The sequence below is a fragment of the Pseudophryne corroboree genome, chromosome 6, assembly GCF_028390025.1.
Source record: "Pseudophryne corroboree isolate aPseCor3 chromosome 6, aPseCor3.hap2, whole genome shotgun sequence".
NCBI classification, from domain to species: Eukaryota; Metazoa; Chordata; class Amphibia; order Anura; family Myobatrachidae; genus Pseudophryne; species Pseudophryne corroboree.
The window spans coordinates 496,391,049-496,409,933 of NC_086449.1; the positions used below are offsets into that span (position 1 = coordinate 496,391,049).

The window sequence follows — 18,885 nt, forward strand, 5'->3', positions numbered from 1 at the left end:
GGTACCACAAACATTGTGGAATAGTAACCCCGTCCTTGTTGAAGGAGGGGTACCTTGATTATCACCTGCTGAGAATACAGCTTGTGAATCGCCTCCAGCACTGCCTCCCTGTCCGGGGGAGCTGTCATCAAGGCAGATTTGAGGAAACGGCGAGGGGGGAGACGTCTCGAATTCCAGCTTGTACCCCTGAGATACTACCTGTAGAATCCAGGGATCCACCCGTGAACGAGCCCACTGGTCGCTGAAGTTCTTGAGACGGGCCCCCACCGTACCTGGCTCCGCCTGTGGAGCCCCAGCGTCATGCGGTGGACTTAGAGGAAGCGGGGGAGGACTTTTGTTCCTGGGAACTGGCTGTATGTTGCAGCTTTTTTCCTCTGCCTCTGGGCAGAAAGGACGCGCCTCTAACCCGCTTGCCTTTCTGGGGCCGAAAGGACTGTACCTGATAATACAGTGATTTCTTTGGCTGTGAGGGAACATGGGGTAAAAATGCTGACTTCCCAGCTGTCGCTGTGGAAACGAGGTCCGAGAGACCATCCCCAAATAACTCCTCACCCTTGGAAGGCAAAACTTCCATGTGCCTTTTAGAATCTGCATCTCCTGTCCACTGCCGAGTCCACAATCCTCTCCTGGCAGAAATGGACATTGCGTTTATTTTAGATGCCAGCCGGCAAATATCCCTCTGTGCATCTCTCATGTATAAGACAGCGTCTTTAATATGCTCTACGGTTAGCAATATAGTGTCCCTATCTAGGGTATCAATGTTTTCCGACAGGGAATCTGACCACGCAGCTGCAGCACTGCACATCCATGCTGAAGCAATAGCCGGTCTCAGTATAATTCCTGAGTGTGTATATACAGACTTCAGGATAGCCTCCTGCTTTCTATCCGCAGGTTCCTTTAGGGCGGCCGTGTCCGGAGACGGTAGTGCCACCTTTTTTGACAGACGTGTGAGCGCTTTATCCACCCTAGGGGATGTCTCCCAACGTGACCTGTCCTCTGGCGGGAAAGGGTACGCCATTAGTAACTTTTTAGAAATTACCAGTTTCTTATCGGGGGAAGCCCACGCTTCTTCACACACTCCATTCAATTCATCAGATGGGGGAAAAACCACTGGTAGCTTTTTCTCCCCAAACATAATACCCTTTTTTGTGGTACCTGGGGTAATATCAGAAATGTGCAACACATTTTTCATTGCCGTAATCATATAACGAATGGCTCTATTGGAATGTACACTAGTCTCATCGTCGACGACACTGGAGTCAGACTCCGTGTCGACTTCTGTGTCTGCCATCTGAGGTAGTGGGCGTTTTAGAGCCCCTGATGGCTTTTGAGACGCCTGGGCAGGCACGGGCTGAGCAGCCGGCTGTCCCACATCTGCTATGTCGTCAAACCTTTTATGTAAGGAGTTGACACTGTCGCGTAATTCCTTTCATATGTCCATCCATTCAGGTGTCGACCCCGCAGGGGGTGACATCACATTTATCGGCACCTGCTCCGCCTCCACATAAGCCTCCTCATCAAACATGTCGACACAGCCGTACCGACACCGCACACACACAGGGAATGCTCTGACTGAGGACAGGACCCCACAAAGTCCTTTGGGGAGACAGAGAGAGAGTATGCCAGCACACACCAGAGCGCTATATAATACAGGGATACACACTACACACAGTGATTTTTCCCCTATAGCTGCTATAATACACAATTTGCGCCTAAATTTAGTGCCCCCCCTCTCTTTTTTACCCTATTGAGCCTGGAAACTGCAGGGGAGAGCCAGGGGAGCGTCCTTCCAGCGGAGCTGTGAGAGAAAATGGCGCCAGTGTGCTGAGGGAGATAGCCCCGCCCCCTTCACGGCAGACTTCTCCCGCTTTTTTCAGGATATTTATGGCAGGGGATTTATCACACATATATAGTCTTACTGACTATATTATGTGTTGTTTTGCCAAGTTAAGGTATTTATATTGCAGCCCAGGGCACCCCCCCCCCCCCCAGCGCCCTGCACCCATCAGTGACCGGAGTGTGTGGTGTGCATGGGGAGCAATGGCGCACAGCTGCAGTGCTGCGCGCTACCTTAATGAAGACCGGAGTCTTCAGCCGCCGATTTTCTGGACGTTCTTCTTGCTTCTGGCTCTGCAAGGGGGACGGCGGCGCGGCTCCGGGACCGGACGACAGAGGCTGGGCCTGTGTTCGATCCCTCTGGAGCTAATGGTGTCCAGTAGCCTAAGAAGCCCAAGCTAGCTGCAAGCAGGTAGGTTCGCTTCTTCTCCCCTCAGTCCCTCGAAGCAGTGAGTCTGTTGCCAGCAGATCTCACTGAAAATAAAAAACCTAAATATACTTTCTTTCTAAGAGCTCAGGAGAGCCCCTAGTGTGCAACCAGCTCGGCCGGGCACAAAATTCTAACTGAGGTCAGGAGGAGGGGCATAGAGGGAGGAGCCAGTGCACAGCAGGTAGTCCAAAATCTTTCTTAGTTGTGCCCAGTCTCCTGCGGAGCCGCTATTCCCCATGGTCCTTACGGAGTTCCCAGCATCCACTAGGACGTCAGAGAAAAGGGGCCCAGTTGCATGAGGGTATTCAATACAATACTTTAAATCTCACTAAGCTATAGAAGGCACAAAAGAGGACTGTACATGCATAACACACTGCAATAATGACCAGACTTCTGGTACCCATGTCTCTGACAACACTAAACAAGCTGTACCCTGAACCTTCAGTCAACAAAGACAAGAACTCCCTTTGGGATGGTATGATATACCTCAGAAACTCCACGTAAAAAAAATGTCCACCATGAGCTGGGATCATCAAGGATTTCAAGTTCAGAATGGGATAAAAATACCTGTCCTGAAGCAGCTGGGGAAAGTGGACCTCCACTGAACTTAAAAGAGCTACAGACCAGTTTAAAGAAGCCAATCAAGGGAGGCAGCAATGGACCTATCCCAGGTTGGTTCCACCACTTCAGACGCAGAACATCATGGAAGCCCACAGAGCCCAGCAAATCTGAAGGAACTATCCTCTCAGGAAAGCTCCTCAACATGGTACATAACAGCAAACAGGGTACATAAAGGGAGTGGTAAGAACTACTAAAATGGCTGTTGATTCTGACTTCCAGAACTATTGAGAGAGCCAGCCGGAGAGGTACAGGAGAAGGGAGGGAAGGAGAATCCCCCCCGACAGGACACAGAACTCAGATGTAACCAGTACACCCTCTATCTGGCCCATACCTTAAAGCTACCCCATGGGGTCTGTACAACTAATGAATGAAAAGACTCCAGGTCCCAAACATCACAGCAAGTTAAATTGGTGATGTGGGAGATGTTTGACCTCGCTAACAGCCATGTGTTTGCAGTAACTGCTTGTAGGCTGTTCTGCGGAGGAAAGAGTGATAAAGTTAACTTATCCACTAAAACAAACGGCTGCTCAAGGGCCCCTGCACTGACATGCTTACAGTAGGTATGGGGTGTAAGCGAGGAAAAATTATCTACTTTTTTAAAGTGCCCATAATAATACCTGCGGCCATTATACTAAACGTATACCATTACACTAAACGTGTGCAACTTTCCCCAACTGGACATTTAACAAATGGAATAAATCAATCCTTATGGAAACCCAGTAAATTGGGGATGTTTTTCACATTCATCTATCATCTTAATTAGCGGGATACGGTCATTAGGTCGACCAATATTGGTTGATATGCATTAGGTCGACATGGCGGCCGCGCGCGGACCTGGTCTGGGTGGTGTGAAGCTGCTGGGAGCCGTTACCGCAGTGCAGAAGGCTGCGTGTGCGGGGTGCTGGCCGGCGTCCAATTGGCTGATGACAGTGACAGGTCGTGAGGGCGGGGGTACCGCTGCTGCAGGAAATTGCGGTGACGGCTGCCAGGGATGGCAAAATATGTGCTCTTCCCGTCCACAGCCCTCCCTCTCCTCAAACTGCTCTCAGCCTGTGCTCCAACTTCCAGCAGGGCACATAGTACAGTATGTGGGGGATATTTCGAAAGTACGTACTGCTGGGGGAGGGTAGTTCGGGGGAAGGGCGCTGTTTGCCCTAATGTGTAAAATGGGTGCGCTGTCTGCCATAATGTGTAAAATGGGGAGCGCTGTCTACCGTAATGTGTAAAAAGGGGGCGCTGTCTGCCGTAATGTATAAAAAGGCGGACGCTGTCTGCCGTAATGTGTAAAATGGGTGCGGTTTGCCGTAATGTGTAAAATGGGGGGACGCTGTCTGCCGTAATGTGTAAAAAGGGGGCGCTGTCTGCCGTAATGTATAAAAAGGCGGACGCTGTCTGCCGTAATGTGTAAAATGGGTGCGGTTTGCCGTAATGTGTAAAATGGGGGGACGCTGTCTGCCGTAATGTGTAAAAAGGCGGACGCTGTATGCCGTAATGTGTTAAATGGGTGAGCTGTTTGCCGTAATGTATCAAATGGGTGCGCTGTCTGCCATAATGTGTCAAATGGGTGCGCTGTCTGCAGTAATGTGTCAAATGGGTGTGCTGTCTGCCATAATGTGTAAAATGGGGGACGCTGTCTGCCATAATGTGTAAAATGGGGGACGCTGTCTGCCGTAATGTGTAAAAAGGCGGACGCTGTCTGCCGTAATGTGTAAAATGGGTGCGCTGTTTACCGTAATGTGTAAAATGGGGGACGCTGTCTACCGTAATGTGTAAAAAGGGGGCGCTGTTTGCCCAATTGTGTAAAATGGGGGACGCTGTCTACCGTAATGTGTAAAAAGGGGGCGCTGTCTGCCGTAATGTGTAAAATGGGTGCGGTTTGCCGTAATGTGTAAAATGGGGGGACGCTGTCTGCCGTAATGTGTAAAAAGGCGGACGCTGTATGCCGTAATGTGTTAAATGGGTGAGCTGTTTGCCGTAATCAAATGGGTGCGCTGTCTGCCATAATGTGTCAAATGGGTGCGCTGTCTGCAGTAATGTGTCAAATGGGTGTGCTGTCTGCCATAATGTGTAAAATGGGGGACGCTGTCTGCCATAATGTGTAAAATGGGGGACGCTGTCTGCCGTAATGTGTAAAAAGGCGGACGCTGTCTGCCGTAATGTGTAAAATGGGTGCGCTGTTTACCGTAATGTGTAAAATGGGGGACGCTGTCTACCGTAATGTGTAAAAAGGGGGCGCTGTTTGCCCAATTGTGTAAAATGGGGGACGCTGTCTACCGTAATGTGTAAAAAGGGGGCGCTGTCTGCCGCAATGTGTAAAATGGGGGGCGCTGTCTGCCGTAATGTGTAAAAAGGGGCGCTGTCTGCCGTAATGTGTAAAAAGGCGGATGCTGTTTGCCGTAATGTGTAAAATGGGTGCGCTGTCTGCCGTAATGTGTAAAAAGGGGACGCTTTTTTTTTTTTTTTTTTAATACAGGTACCCCTATTGGATTCTACTGGACAAGGGGACGTGATTGGCGGCGTGGGATGTAGGTAAGTATGTGTGAGTGTGTAAGTGTAACAACAACAGTAAGCAACTGTGCGCACCCTCTTGGTATATAATTGGGAAAAAATTATATATATGTGTATAATGACATAGAAATTTAGATGTCACCAAATTACACTAATTCCTTTTTACTGGGAATTATAGTGTTTCAATACAAGTCCAATCCCATCTCAAACGTGGGCTTAAAAGTTTGTTCTCTTGTCTCAATCGTGGTTCTCTCCTTTCTCTCGACAGAGGACCAACTCCATATAGACCCAAAAATTAGAAAAGAAAGGAGGATATAGTGTAATATTGTTTTTATTCAATGATTCCACAAAAATATTTCCCACATGAAATTAAAATTACAAAAAAATTCCATATATAACAATCCACCAATGACTAGGCAAGAATGCGTACCGGATAGATGGGGGTGTCATGTAATGTCCACCCAAATAGGCTTATTGGTATTCCATGGATACCTCCGGATCTTTCAAGCTGCCGTGTTCGTCTCTGGATCTGCAGTATCCAAAAGATTCAAATGCCGGTTTACTCCAATCTCCCCAATCAGCTCACCAACGCGTTTCTGCTCCCTGGGGAGCCTTTATCAAGGTGTATGGTGGAATTGTACTGGTCTGGGTATTTATTCCCACCAGAGTGATCTGATTGGTTGAGATTGTGCTGGGCCTATTAGGTATCTAAACCCTTCAATTATACTAGTAAACTTCTTCTACTTATACTATACAGGTGGATCATTTATGTATTAGCCTTTATGCATATCCTTAAATCACAAATCTGTTTAAAAGCATTTTTCGCGGCGTGCGCTCCAAGCCCTGGAACGCACGCCACTTCCTATTTACGCCCTTAATCTTTAACATTGCCGCGTGCGTTCCAACCCCTTGGAACGCACGCCGCTTCCTGTTTCCGTCGTTATCCCGCGGCTCTCCCCGGCAGAAATGCATCATTGGAACGCAAGGTATTTCCGCGTTTCAAGGTGCGCTATCCGGAGCGCCTCCCCTTAAGCTCCCTTTATCAGATTTAGATACAACATTGTTCCTTTCCAAAAATATATTACATTAGTACATATAAATAAATAGAATACTAAAAATGTATAAATATACAGGACATTTTATAAAAAGCACACATCCTTAAAAACCTTTAAAAATTACTTCAGAAAAGATAAATGTATATAGGGAGTATAAAACTTTTTCTTAGAAGGGATCATTTCTAAAAAGGGAAGATGATTTTATAGTTAAATTATTTAATAGTTAAATTATAAGGGGATATTTTATGACAGATCATAAAAACCATTTAAGTTTGACTTCAAGATTTAAACCTTTTGGAGCTAATGTCCCCATGTCGTACATCCATTTCATCTCTGTTTGTCCTAAGACTTCCTCTATATTTCTTTTTCTCCAATGGTTATTTACTGTTTTTATCCCTATAACACTCTTTAATGACCTATAATTACATGCATGTGTCTCTTTAAAGTGATTGGATACGGAGTGATTTGGATACCCTTTTTTGATATTCCGCAGGTGCTCTGCCCACCACTCTTTTAAAGGTCGGGACGTACGACCTATATATTGTAGCCCGCAGCTGCACTCTATCAAATAAATACAATGTTTTGCATTGCATGTTATGAAATCTTCAATACGATAAGTTTTACCAGTTGTTTTTGATTGGAACTCTTCCACTTTACTCAATTGATCGGTGTGGTGCCTGCACATATTGCAGAGTCCACACCTGTGGAAACCCTTAGTTTTAATTCTTCCCGATTTCTTCAGACCAATGGTGCTTCTCACTAGCTTCTGTTTCAAGTTTGGAGCCTTCCTATAAATGAATTTCGGTTTTGGTGGTAAAATACTCTTTAAAATCGGATCCCTGTTTAACAAATGCCAGTGTTTATTAAATATTTTTTCCACTTCTTTGTGTTGGCTATTAAAAGATGTGATGAAGGGTAAAACTATATCCTCTTTTTTATCTTTAATATTAGTTTTTAAAAGGTCTTCTCTTTCTATAGCTCCTATTTCTTCAATATCTATTCAGTGTTTCCCTATCATATCCCTTTGCCACAAATTTTTGTTGTAAACGTATCGAGATCAGTGCAGTTGCGCCTCATCCTTCTAATTTGACCCCTTGGTACGTTCTTTATCCAATTGTGGTGATGGTTACGCTTTGTAGAAATATATGAATTACTATCAGTTGGTTTGAAGGAGGATTTTGTCTTCAATGTTCCATTCTCTATGTATACTGTGAGATCTAAAAATTGTATTTCAGTATGGCTAATGTTGAATGTTAAAAATATGTTAAAATCATTTATATTTAAAGATGTGCAAAATGAATTCAGGGATGGATCATCACCTTCCCATATAAAAACAATATCATCGATAAAGCGATACCAAAACCTAATATTCTTCAAAAAGGAAGAAAGACCAAATATTCTCTTCTTCCCATAACCCCATAAAGAGGTTGGCATACGCAGGGGCGAACCGTGTGCCCATGGCGGTTCCCTTCTTTTGTTGATAGAACTTCCCGCTATACCAAAAAAAGTTATTATTTAAAATAAATTTAATACTGTCTAAAATGAACTGGATTTTCTCTGCCTCCAAATTACTCTTCAGAAGAGTATGTTCTGTAGCTTTTACTCCTTTTTCGTGATCAATGATTGTGTATAGGCTACCGACATCTGCAGTTCCCAATATAAAATTTGGCTGCCATTACATTTGTTCTAATTTTTGAAGTATATCTCCTGTGTCCTTAATGTAATGGAATTTTTTTGTCATTTTAATTTCATGTGGGAAATATTTTTGTGGAATCATTGAATAAAAACAATATTACACTATATCCTCCTTTCTTTTCTAATTTTTGGGTCTATATGGAGTTGGTCCTCTGTCGAGAGAAAGGAGAGAACCACGATTGAGACAAGAGAACGAACTTTAAAGCCCACGTTTGAAACGGGATTGGACTTGTATTAAAACACTATAATTCCCAGTAAAAAGGAATTAGTGTAATTTGGTGACATCTAAATTTCTGTCATTATACACATATATATAATTTTTTCCCAATTATATACCAAGAGGGTGCGCACAGTTGCTTACTGTTGTTGTTACACTTACACACTCACACATACTTACCTACATCCCACGCCGCCAATCACGTCCCATTGTCCAGTAGAATCCAATAGGGGTACCTGTATTAAAAAAAAAAAAAAAAAAAGCGTCCCCTATACTGTTGTTGTTATTGTCTTGAATTTCTTTGGTGGTTGGGATCACCTTGGCTACTGTTGCTGCACTTTTGAGTTGGGGCGCTGTTTTTTTTTCAAAACTTGTTGTATTTAGAGTGTGTAAGTGTGTTTAAATAAATTTTTACTTTCACGGTGTGAGTTGTGTTTTAATTCGGGTATTTCTTTTGTTGTGGAACTACAGGTACCAGGGGGCCCGTTATTTCCCCGCATGCTGGTACTTGTGGTTTTCCAAGTACCAGCATGCGGGGGAGGCTTGCTGGGACTTGTAGTTCCACAGCAAAAGACAATATTCTTTTCTGTCACTTTGAAAGACTATCAGTCCCCCATCCAACGCCCAGGGATGGGGGGGGGGGGGGGGGGGGGGGACACAGCCTCGGGCTTCACCCCTGGCCCTTGGGTGTCTGGGGGGGTGACCCCTTGTTTTTAGGGGTCCCCACTCCCCCCAGGAAACCCCGGCCAAGAGTGACTAGTTGGGGGGGTAATGCCATGGCCGCAGGAACCAGTATAAATGTGTCCCCCGGCTGTGGCATTATCTCTCTGGCTAGTGGAGCCTGGTGCTGGTTTTAAAAATACGGGGGACCCCTACGTCTTTTGTCCTCCGTATTTTTGGAACCAGGACCGGACAAAGAGCCCGGTGCTGGTTGTCTAAATACGGGTGAACCCTATGCATTTTCTCCCCTGTATTTAAACAGCCAGGACCGGCTCAAAGAGCTGGTTATACATAGGAGGGAGGATCCCACGCAATTTTTTTTTTTTTTACTTTTAACTTTTTAAATACTGTGCACAGTGAAGCCCTGCACGGATCTCACTGATCCGGCCGGGCTTCATTGCGTAAAGTCTGGCAATGTTTTACTATTCACTCCCGTAATACACTGCCGGCAATATGAATTACACAGACACTGGTGAATTTGATTTGGAAAAACACGGTAGTTTAGTAAATTACCGTGTTATTTCTCAAAAAGTTGCATTCTCACACTGCCGATGTCAGCCGAGATTAATCTCGGCTGAAATCGTCAGAAATGAGAATGTTAGTAAATATACCCCTTGTCTCAATCACTCTCTCTTTCTCTCCCTGCCTCTCTTCCTGTCTATCTCTCCATCTCTCTCTCCCTGTCTCTCTGCCCGTCTGTCTTTCCCTGTCTCTCTCTCTTCCTCCGTCTCTCTCTTGAATCCCAGTGGCTGTACCAAGTGTCCAAAAAGTAATCTGTTGGGAGGCCATCGTTCAGTATACCGATGCCGGCATTCCAAACGCAGTAATGCCGACAAGGGTGCAGAGAGTACCTAAACCTCCCTCCCGTACCCCTAACCCTCCCACTCTGCAGCCTAACCCTAACCCCTTATCCACAGCCTAAACCCACCCCCCCTTTCCCTCAGCCTAAACCTAACCCGCCTCCTTAGTGCCTAACCCCCCCTCTCTGTAGCCTAACCCTAAGACCCCCATCCCCCCCGAGTGTGCCTAACCATAACCCCCCCTGCATGCTGTGGCAGGACCTGGCTCCAGGCATGTTCCAATAGTGTCCGTGCAAGGCACCAGCCTTAAAGGGCAGCGCATGCTAGTGCCACCATATTGGAGCCTGCCTGGAGCCAGGTCCTGCAGTAGTGGCTGTGTGTGCCAATGATGGGGAGTGCTGTGGGCGGGACAAAGCTAAACTACTCTGCACGCTGTGCGGCACCGGCATCACACAGCGCGCGCAGATTAGCTTGGCTTTAGTCCGCCCCCACAGCACTCCCCCTTATCTGCACACACAGCCACTGATAGGACTCAGCCAGGAGGTGGGCCGCGAGATGGACACTGCTGCAGACTCAGTGCAGCTGTCCCGCAAGTGCGAGTGTATCTGGCACTCTGGGGGTGAGTGTATCTGGCACTATATCATCCTGTATATGACACGCCCCCACTCATCCCCTTATTTAAATGAGATAGTCTAAATCTCCCATAGCCAAAATCTCTTGCACACTTAGTCAAAATCTCTGGTAAAGTTAGTCAAAATCTCCTACTGCCAGTTCAAGGGAAATCTCACAGTCAAAATCTCTCAGTCAAAATCTCTCCGTGTGTATGCACCTTAAGGGTGTGTACACACGGTGAGATTTTGTTTCGCTTTTGACTATATAGTCAAAATCTCAAGAAAAGTTAGTGCAGATCGCAAGGTGAAAGTCACCTTGCGATCCCGATGCGCGGTCCCGCCAGGTCGGCATCGCAAGAAAAGATAGACTGTGAAGGCAAGTCCATCCTTACAAGATCGGTGTATTATCTAGTTCATCTCACATGTCAATGACATCTCACATAAGCCAAAATCTCACATAAGCCAAAAAATCGTAAGCACACATGTTCCATATCTCAAGAAAAGTTAGTCAAAATCTGTGCTATCTGGGCTCTGGGGAGTTCAAGTGAAATTGCAAGCAAAAATCGGGTATAGCAAGGATCTCACCATGTGTACACACCCTAAGATTGCATGGACAGCAGAGAACAGGGGGCTTTGATGACCCCAGGACAGTATTACAAAAATAATTCCAGAAGTTACAGAGCATAAAAGATTTATCGCTATATCTAAACTTTTTGGTGTACTTCTCTGTAGTCTACATAAAACATGTGTCAAAATAGGATCTACTGATCTTACCCATATTTAATAGTTACCTGAAACAAAAGGTAACTAGTACTAGCTGCTTTTCTATACTTAACTATTTTACTGCATTGTTTTCGGTTTAGTCGGGTTGAACTATAGTTCTAAGATTTTCAGTCAAGTAATTAGGCCTTTCGCATTTAGGGCCTAATTCAGACATGATCGCAAGAGCAACATTTCTCTCTAATCGGCAAAACAATTTGCATTGCAGGTGGGGCAGATATAAAATGTGCAGAGAGTTAGATTTGGGTGGGGTTTGTTCAAACAAATCTAAATTGCAGTGTAGAAATAAAGCAGCCAGTATTTACCCTGCACAGAAACAATATAACTCACCTAAATCTAACTTTCTCTGCACGTTATATCTGCCACACCTGCACTGTACATGGTTTTGCCCATTAGAGAAAGATTATGCGATCATGTCTGAATTAGGCCCTTAATCAAATGATCAGCTATCGGTTCTATGTACCCTGCTTCACTTGACTATACTACAAATTATACAGTTTCAACTCAAGGATAGTATAGGTTGAGTATCCCTCCAAAATGCTTGGGACCAGAGGTATTTTGGATATGGGATTTTTCCGTATTTTGGTATAATTGCATACCATAATGAGATATCATGGTGATGGGACCGAAGTCTAAGGACAGAATGCATTTATGTTACATATACAACTTATACACACAGCCTGAAGGTAATTTTAGCCAATATTTTTTATAACTGTGCATTAAACAGTGTGTCTACATTCACACAATTCATTTATGTTTCATATACACCTTATACACGGGTGGTCTTCTGTTTGCCGGCGGTCGGGCTCCCGGCGCTCAGTATACCGGCGCCGGGAGCCCGACAGCCGGCATACCGACACTTATTTTCCCTCGTGGGGGTCCACGACCCCCATAGAGGGAGAATAAAATAGTGTGGCGCGCGTAGCGCGCCACCGTGCCCGTAGCGTGGCGAGCGCAGCGAGCCCGCAAGGGGCTCATTTGCGCTCGCCAAGCTGTCGGTAAGCCGGCGGTCGGGCTCCCGGCGCCGGGATGCTGGTCGCCGGGAGCCCGACCGCCGGCCAGCCGTAGTGAACCCCTTATACACACAGCCTGAAGGTCATTTAATACAATATTTTTAATAACTGTGTGTATTAAACAAAGTGTGTGTACATCGAGCCATCAAAAAACAAAGGTTTTACTATCTCACTCAAAAAAAAGTCCGTATTTCAGAATATTACGTATTTCGGAATAGTTGGATATGGGATACTCAACCTGTACAATTAAAAAATTAACCCAAGCAAAAAGGAAAAAATGTGTTACCTCCAATTCAGTTTTTTCTTCATTGTTTATGCACCCTGTAATATAAAAATAAAAACACACATCCAAATCAATGTATGCAGTGGTAAAAAAATAAAGAGAAAAATAAAGACTGTCATCATATTAAAGGCCCAAGATGCCCAACTTGATACGATGGATGTAGACAATATTAATTACAAATGAACGTTACTCAATTACAAGAAATAAAAAATGATTTTTGAAGCAGAGCAGCGCAACCCTAATCACTGCACGTGTAGTACTGTAGTGGTGCATAAACTTTTCTGCCCATTGTCCCCCATGGTTCCATAAACTCATCCCCAACACCCCTACCCACGAGAAAGATAACAAAACTCACTATTTAAAATATACACCACCTTATGTAATCCCACTTCCCAAGGGGGTGTAACACCAACACGTTTCACCATTGTATCATGCACACATTCACACTACAATAAAATAAAGCCTTAAAATTAGACACAGCACAGAAACGTAGAACAAAAAATAAAAATGCTGAACACAAACTTACTATTTTGCTTGAGCATATTAATGCTTTCACTTGTAGATTCAGTGTTTACAACCATTCTGTTAAAATAAATATTCAGATGTCATTTATGTAAACTGTGGGCAGACAACACACAATGTTACACCTCATATGCTTTAACGTGAAACTTGACCTATACGTTTAGATACATATACATTGTTATAGGACTAGGTATTAGGATAGCTAAAATGTAACAATAAAAACATTAAGTGAATCAGGATGTCCAGATAAGAATATTTTAAACTGATTTAAAAGTGGATGGACACCGTAAGAAGGTTGATCAGTAGCAAAACAAACTACAGATTACATGCAGCTCCAATGATATTCATCTTGGCTGTATGGAAACTGCAGTGCTTATGAGCTCATGAACAGTTTCATTCTGTATACTTTTAAGAACATAAACACATTTGGTTTCCCCCAGCACCCTGAATGATAGCAGTAACCAGATTTAAAACACATACAATATCTTAGAATTCAGAGATCTCGGTTACATCTATCTGCGCAAATGTATGTGTAAGCCCCCAAGCCGCATCAAGGCCTCTCTGTATATATATTGGGGGTCCCTAGCACTAAATCTAGGTGCAGTGCATGGCACCCCAAAAAAATCAGCATAAGCAAGACAGCCCAGGGCAGCATACCAGTGAAAAAAAACTATAATGTTAAGAGATTAGTGTTTAATAAGCCGAAGCTACAGAGAAAAGGATACAAAAATGAGATGTAATTAAAAATAAGATTTTAAACCTACCGGTTAATCTATTTGTCCTAGTCCGTAGAGGATGCTGGGGACTCCGTAAGGACCATGGGGTGTAGACGGGCTCCGCAGGAGACATGGGCACCTAAAATAACTTTTCCTATGGGTGTGCACTGGCTCCTCCCTCTATGCCCCTCCTCCAGACCTGAGTTAGAGAACTGTGCCCAGAGGAGATGGACAATACGAGGGCAGGATTTTATAAATCCAAGGGCAAGATTTCTACCACCAGCCCACACCAATCATACCATGTAACCCGGAACATACATAACCAGTTAACAGTATGAACAAACAACAGTAGCGGTCCAAGACCGATTCCAACTGTAACATAACCCTTATGTAAACAACAACTATATACAAGTCTTGCAGAGTTTCCGCACTGGGACGGGCACCCAGCATCCTCTACGGACTAGGAGAAATAGATTTACCGGTAGGTTTAAAATCTTATTTTCTCTTACGTCCTAGAGGATGCTGGAGACTCCGAAAGGACCATGGGGTTTATACCAAAGCTCCCAATCGGGTGGGAGAGAGCGTATGACTCTGCAGCACCGACTGAGCAAATGCTAGGTCCTCATCAGCCAGGGTATCAAACTTGTAGAATTTAGCAAAAGTGTTTGACCCCGACCAAGTTGCTGCTCGGCAAAGCTGTAATGCCGAGACGCCCCGGGCAGCCGCCCAAGAAGAGCCCACCTTCCTAGTGGAATGGGCCTTAACCGAATGCGGTAACGGCAATCCAGCCGTACAATGAGCCTGCTGAATCGTGTTACAGATCCAGCGAGCAATAGTCTGCTTTGAAGCAGGCGCGCCAATCTTGTTGGCAGCATACAGGACAAACAGAGCCTCTGTTTTCCTAATTCTAGCCATCCTGGTTACATAAATCCTCAAGGCCCTGACTACATCCAGGGACCTGGAATCCTCCAAGTCACTCGTAGCCACAGGCACCACAATAGGTTGGTTCAAACGGAATGAAGAAACCACCTTAGGCAAAAATTGAGGGCGTGTCCTCAATTCCGCTCTATCAACATGAAAAATCAAGTAGGGGCTCTTGTGAGACAATGCCGCCAATTCTGACACTCGCCTTGCAGATGCTAAGGACAACAACATGACCACCTTCCAGGTAAGAAATTTCAACTCAACCTTGTTAAGTGGTTCAAACCAGTGTGATTTTAGGAACTGCAACACCACGTTCAGGTCCCATGGTGCTACTGGAGGCATAAAAGGAGGCTGGATGTGTAGCACTCCCTTTACAAAAGTCTGGACTTCTGGAAGAGAAGCCAATTCCTTCTGAAAGAATATCGAGAGGGACGAAATCTGTACCTTAACAGAGCCTAATTTCAGGCCCATATCCACTCCTGTCTGTAGGAAGTGGAGAAAACGACCCAAATGAAAATCTTCCGTAGGGGCGTTCTTGGTTTCACACAAAGACACATATTTTCGCCAGATACGATGATAATGTTTTACCGTCACCTCCTTTCTAGCCTTTATTAGAGTAGGAAAGACCTCCTCCGGAATCCCCTTCTCAGCTAGGATCCGGCGTTAAACCGCCATGCCGTCAAACGTAACCACGGTAAGTCTTGGAACACGCAAGGACCCTGCTGCAACAGGTCCTCCCTTAGAGGAAGAGGCCAGGGATCTCCTGTGAGCATTTCCTGAAGATCTGAGTACAAGGCCCTTCGAGGCCAGTCTGGAACAATGAGTATTGTCTGTACTCTTTTTCGCCTTATGATCCTCAACACTTTGTGATGAGAGGAAGAGGAGGAAACACGTAAACCGATTGGAACACCCATGGCGTTACCAGGGCGTCTACTGCTACTGCCTGAGGGTCCCGGGACCTGGCACAATACCTCCGAAGCTTCTTGTTGAGGCGTGACGCCATCATGTCTATTTGAGGTACTCCCCAAAGACCCGTTATCACTGCAAAGACTTCTTGATGAAGTCCCCACTCTCCTGGATGGAGATCGTGTCTGCTGAGGAAGTCTGCTTCCCAGTTGTCCACTCCCGGAATGAAGACAGCTGGCAGAGCGCTTACGTGATTTTCCGCCCAGCGAAGAATCCTGGTTGCTTCCGCCATCGCGGCTCTGCTTCTCGTCCCGCCTTGGCGGTTCATATGAGCCACTGCTGTGACATTGTCTGATTGAATCAGAACCGGTAGGTTGCGAAGAAGACTCCCCGCTTGTCGAAGGCCGTTGTATATGGCTCTTAGCTCCAACACGTTGATGTGTAGACAGGACTCCTGGTCTGACCACAGTCCCTGAAAATTTCTTCCTTGGGTGACTGCTCCCCATCCTCGGAGGCTCGCGTCCGTGGTTACCAGGATCCAATCCTGAATTCCGAACCTGCGACCCTCCAGAAGGTGAGAACTTTGCAGCCACCATAGAAGAGACACCCTGGTCCCGGGGGACAGTGTTATTTTCCGATGTAAATGTAGATGGGACCCGGACCATTTGTCCCGAAGGTCCCATTGAAACGTCCTTGCATGGAACCTGCCGAAGGGGATGGCCTCGTAGGCTGCCACCATTTTCCCCAGAACACGAGTGCATTGATGAACTGACACTCTTTTTGGCTTTAGCAGGTCTCTGACCATGTTCTGGATGTCCTGGGCTTTTTCCAAAGGGAGAAAAACCTTCTTTTGTTCCGTATCCAGTATCATACCTAGGAACGTTAGTCGAGTTGTCGGAATCAACTGACTTCGGTAGATTTAGAATCCAACCGTGTTGCTGGAGCACTCTCAGAGAGAGAGTGTCACATTGCTCAGTAATTGCTCTCTTGATCTCGCCTTTATCAGGAGATCGTCCAAGTATGGGATAATTGTGACTCCATGCTTGCGCAGGACCACCATCATTTCCGCCATTATCTTGGTGAAAATCCTTGGGGCAGTGGAAAGCCCAAACGGCAACGTCTGAAATTGGTAATGACAATCCTGTACAGCAAATCTCAGGTACTCTTGATGGGAAGGATATATGGGGACATGAAGGTAAAGCATCCTTTATGTCCAGTGACACCATAAACTCCCCCTCCTCCATGCTGGCAATTATCGCCCTGAGCGATTCCATCTTGAATTTGAATCTTTTCATGTACAGGTTTAGGGATATTAGATTCAAAATAGGTCTGACCGAACCATCCGGTTTCGGGACCACAAAGAGGGTTGAATAGTACCCTCTTCCCTGTTGGTTCAAGGGAACCCTGATAATTACTTGCTGTTGACACAGCGTTTGAATTGCAGCTAACACTACATCCCTGTCTGGGGTAGAAGCTGGTAAGGCAGACTTGAAAAATCGGCGTGGGGGCCCCTCTTCGAATTCCAGTTTGTAGTCTTGGGAAACTATTTCCAACGCCCAAGGATTCAGGTCTGAGCTGACCCAGACCTGGCTGAAGAGTCGAAGACGAGCCCCCACCGGTGCGGACTCCCGCAGGGGAGCCCCAGTGTCATGCAGTGGGTTTTGTAGAAGCCGGGGAGGACTTCTGTTCCTGGGCACCAGCCGAAGCAGGTGTTCTTTTCCCTCTACCCTTACCTCTGGCAAGGAAGGAGGATCCCCGACCTCTTCTGGATTTTTGTGACCGAAAGGACTGCATCTGATATGTTGGAGTTCTCTTCTGCTGTTGGGGAATAAACTGTAAAAAGTTAGATTTACCTGCGGTAGCTGTGGAAACCAGGTCCGCCAGCCCATCCCCAAACAACACGTCTTCCCTATAGGGTAGAACCTCCATATGCTTTTTCGAATCCGCATCACCCGTCCACTGGCGGGTCCATAAGGATCTTCTCGCTGAAATAGCCATGGCATTGGCTCTGGAAGCCAGTAATCTAATGTCCCTTTGAGCGTCTCTCATATACAAGACTGCGTCTTTGATATGGGCTAGAATTAACAAAACAGTATCTCTATCCATGGTATCAAGGTCAGCTGACAGGTTATCTGTCCAGGCTGAAATTGCGCTACATACCCATGCCGACGCAATTGTCGGTCTTAGCAAAGCTCCAGTTTGTGAAAAAATAAGAATTTACTCACCGGTAATTCTAGTTCTCGTAGTCCGTAGTGGATGCTGGGTACTCCGTAAGGACCATGGGGAATAGACGGGCTCCGCAGGAGACTGGGAACTCTTTAAATAAAGATTAGGTACTACATCAGGTGTGCACTGGCTCCTCCCTCTATGCCCCTCCTCCAGACCTCAGTTAGGGAAACTGTGCCCGGAAGAGCTGACATTACCAGGAAAGGATTTGTAATCCAGGGTAAGACTCATACCAGCCACACCAATCACACCGTACAACTTGTGATAACTATACCCAGTTAACAGTATGAACAATAGCTGAGCCTTATTCAACAGATGGCTCAGAACAATAACCCTATAGTTAAGCAATAACTACATACAAGTATTGCAGAAGTCCGCACTTGGGACGGGCTCCCAGCATCCACTACGGACTACGAGAAATAGAATTACCGGTGAGTAAATTCTTATTTTCTCTGACGTCCTAGTGGATGCTGGGTACTCCGTAAGGACCATGGGGATTATACCAAAGCTCCCAAACGGGCGGGAGAGTGCGGATGACTCTGCAGCACCGAATGAGCAAACTCAAGGTCCTCCTCAGCCAGGGTATCAAACTTGTAGAATTTTGCAAACGTGTTTGATCCCGACCAGGTAGCAGCTCGGCAAAGTTGTAAAGCAGAGACCCCTCGGGCAGCCGCCCAAGAAGAGCCCACCTTCCTCGTGGAATGGGCTTTTACTGATTTAGGATGCGGCAGTCCAGCCGCAGAATGTGCAAGTTGAATCGTGCTACAGATCCAGCGAGCAATAGTCTGCTTAGAAGCAGGAGCACCCAGCTTGTTGGGTGCATGCAGGATAAACAGCGAGTCAGTTTTTCTGACTCTAGCCGTCCTGGAAACATAGATTTTCAGGGCCCGGACTACGTCCAGCAACTTGGAATCCTCCAAGTCCCGAGTAGCCGCAGGCACCACAATAGGTTGGTTCAAATGAAACGCTGATACCACCTTAGGGAGAAATTGGGCACGAGTCCTCAATTCTGCCCTGTCCAT

The 18,885-nt window shown here is 45.9% G+C and overlaps 1 protein-coding gene across 3 annotated transcripts in view; it reads right to left on the minus strand.

Moving 5' to 3' along the window:
- SCAF11 (SR-related CTD associated factor 11) overlaps positions 1-18,885 on the minus strand; it is a 329,496-nt gene that overhangs the window by 167,092 nt on the left and 143,519 nt on the right. For all 3 annotated transcript variants that reach the window (XM_063927353.1, XM_063927352.1, XM_063927354.1), the window contains 2 exons: positions 13,096-13,151; positions 12,573-12,607 (listed from right to left, as the gene is read on the minus strand). In XM_063927353.1, the coding sequence (XP_063783423.1) occupies positions 12,573-12,607; positions 13,096-13,151 (91 nt within the window). The remainder of the gene's footprint in view (positions 1-12,572; positions 12,608-13,095; positions 13,152-18,885) is intronic.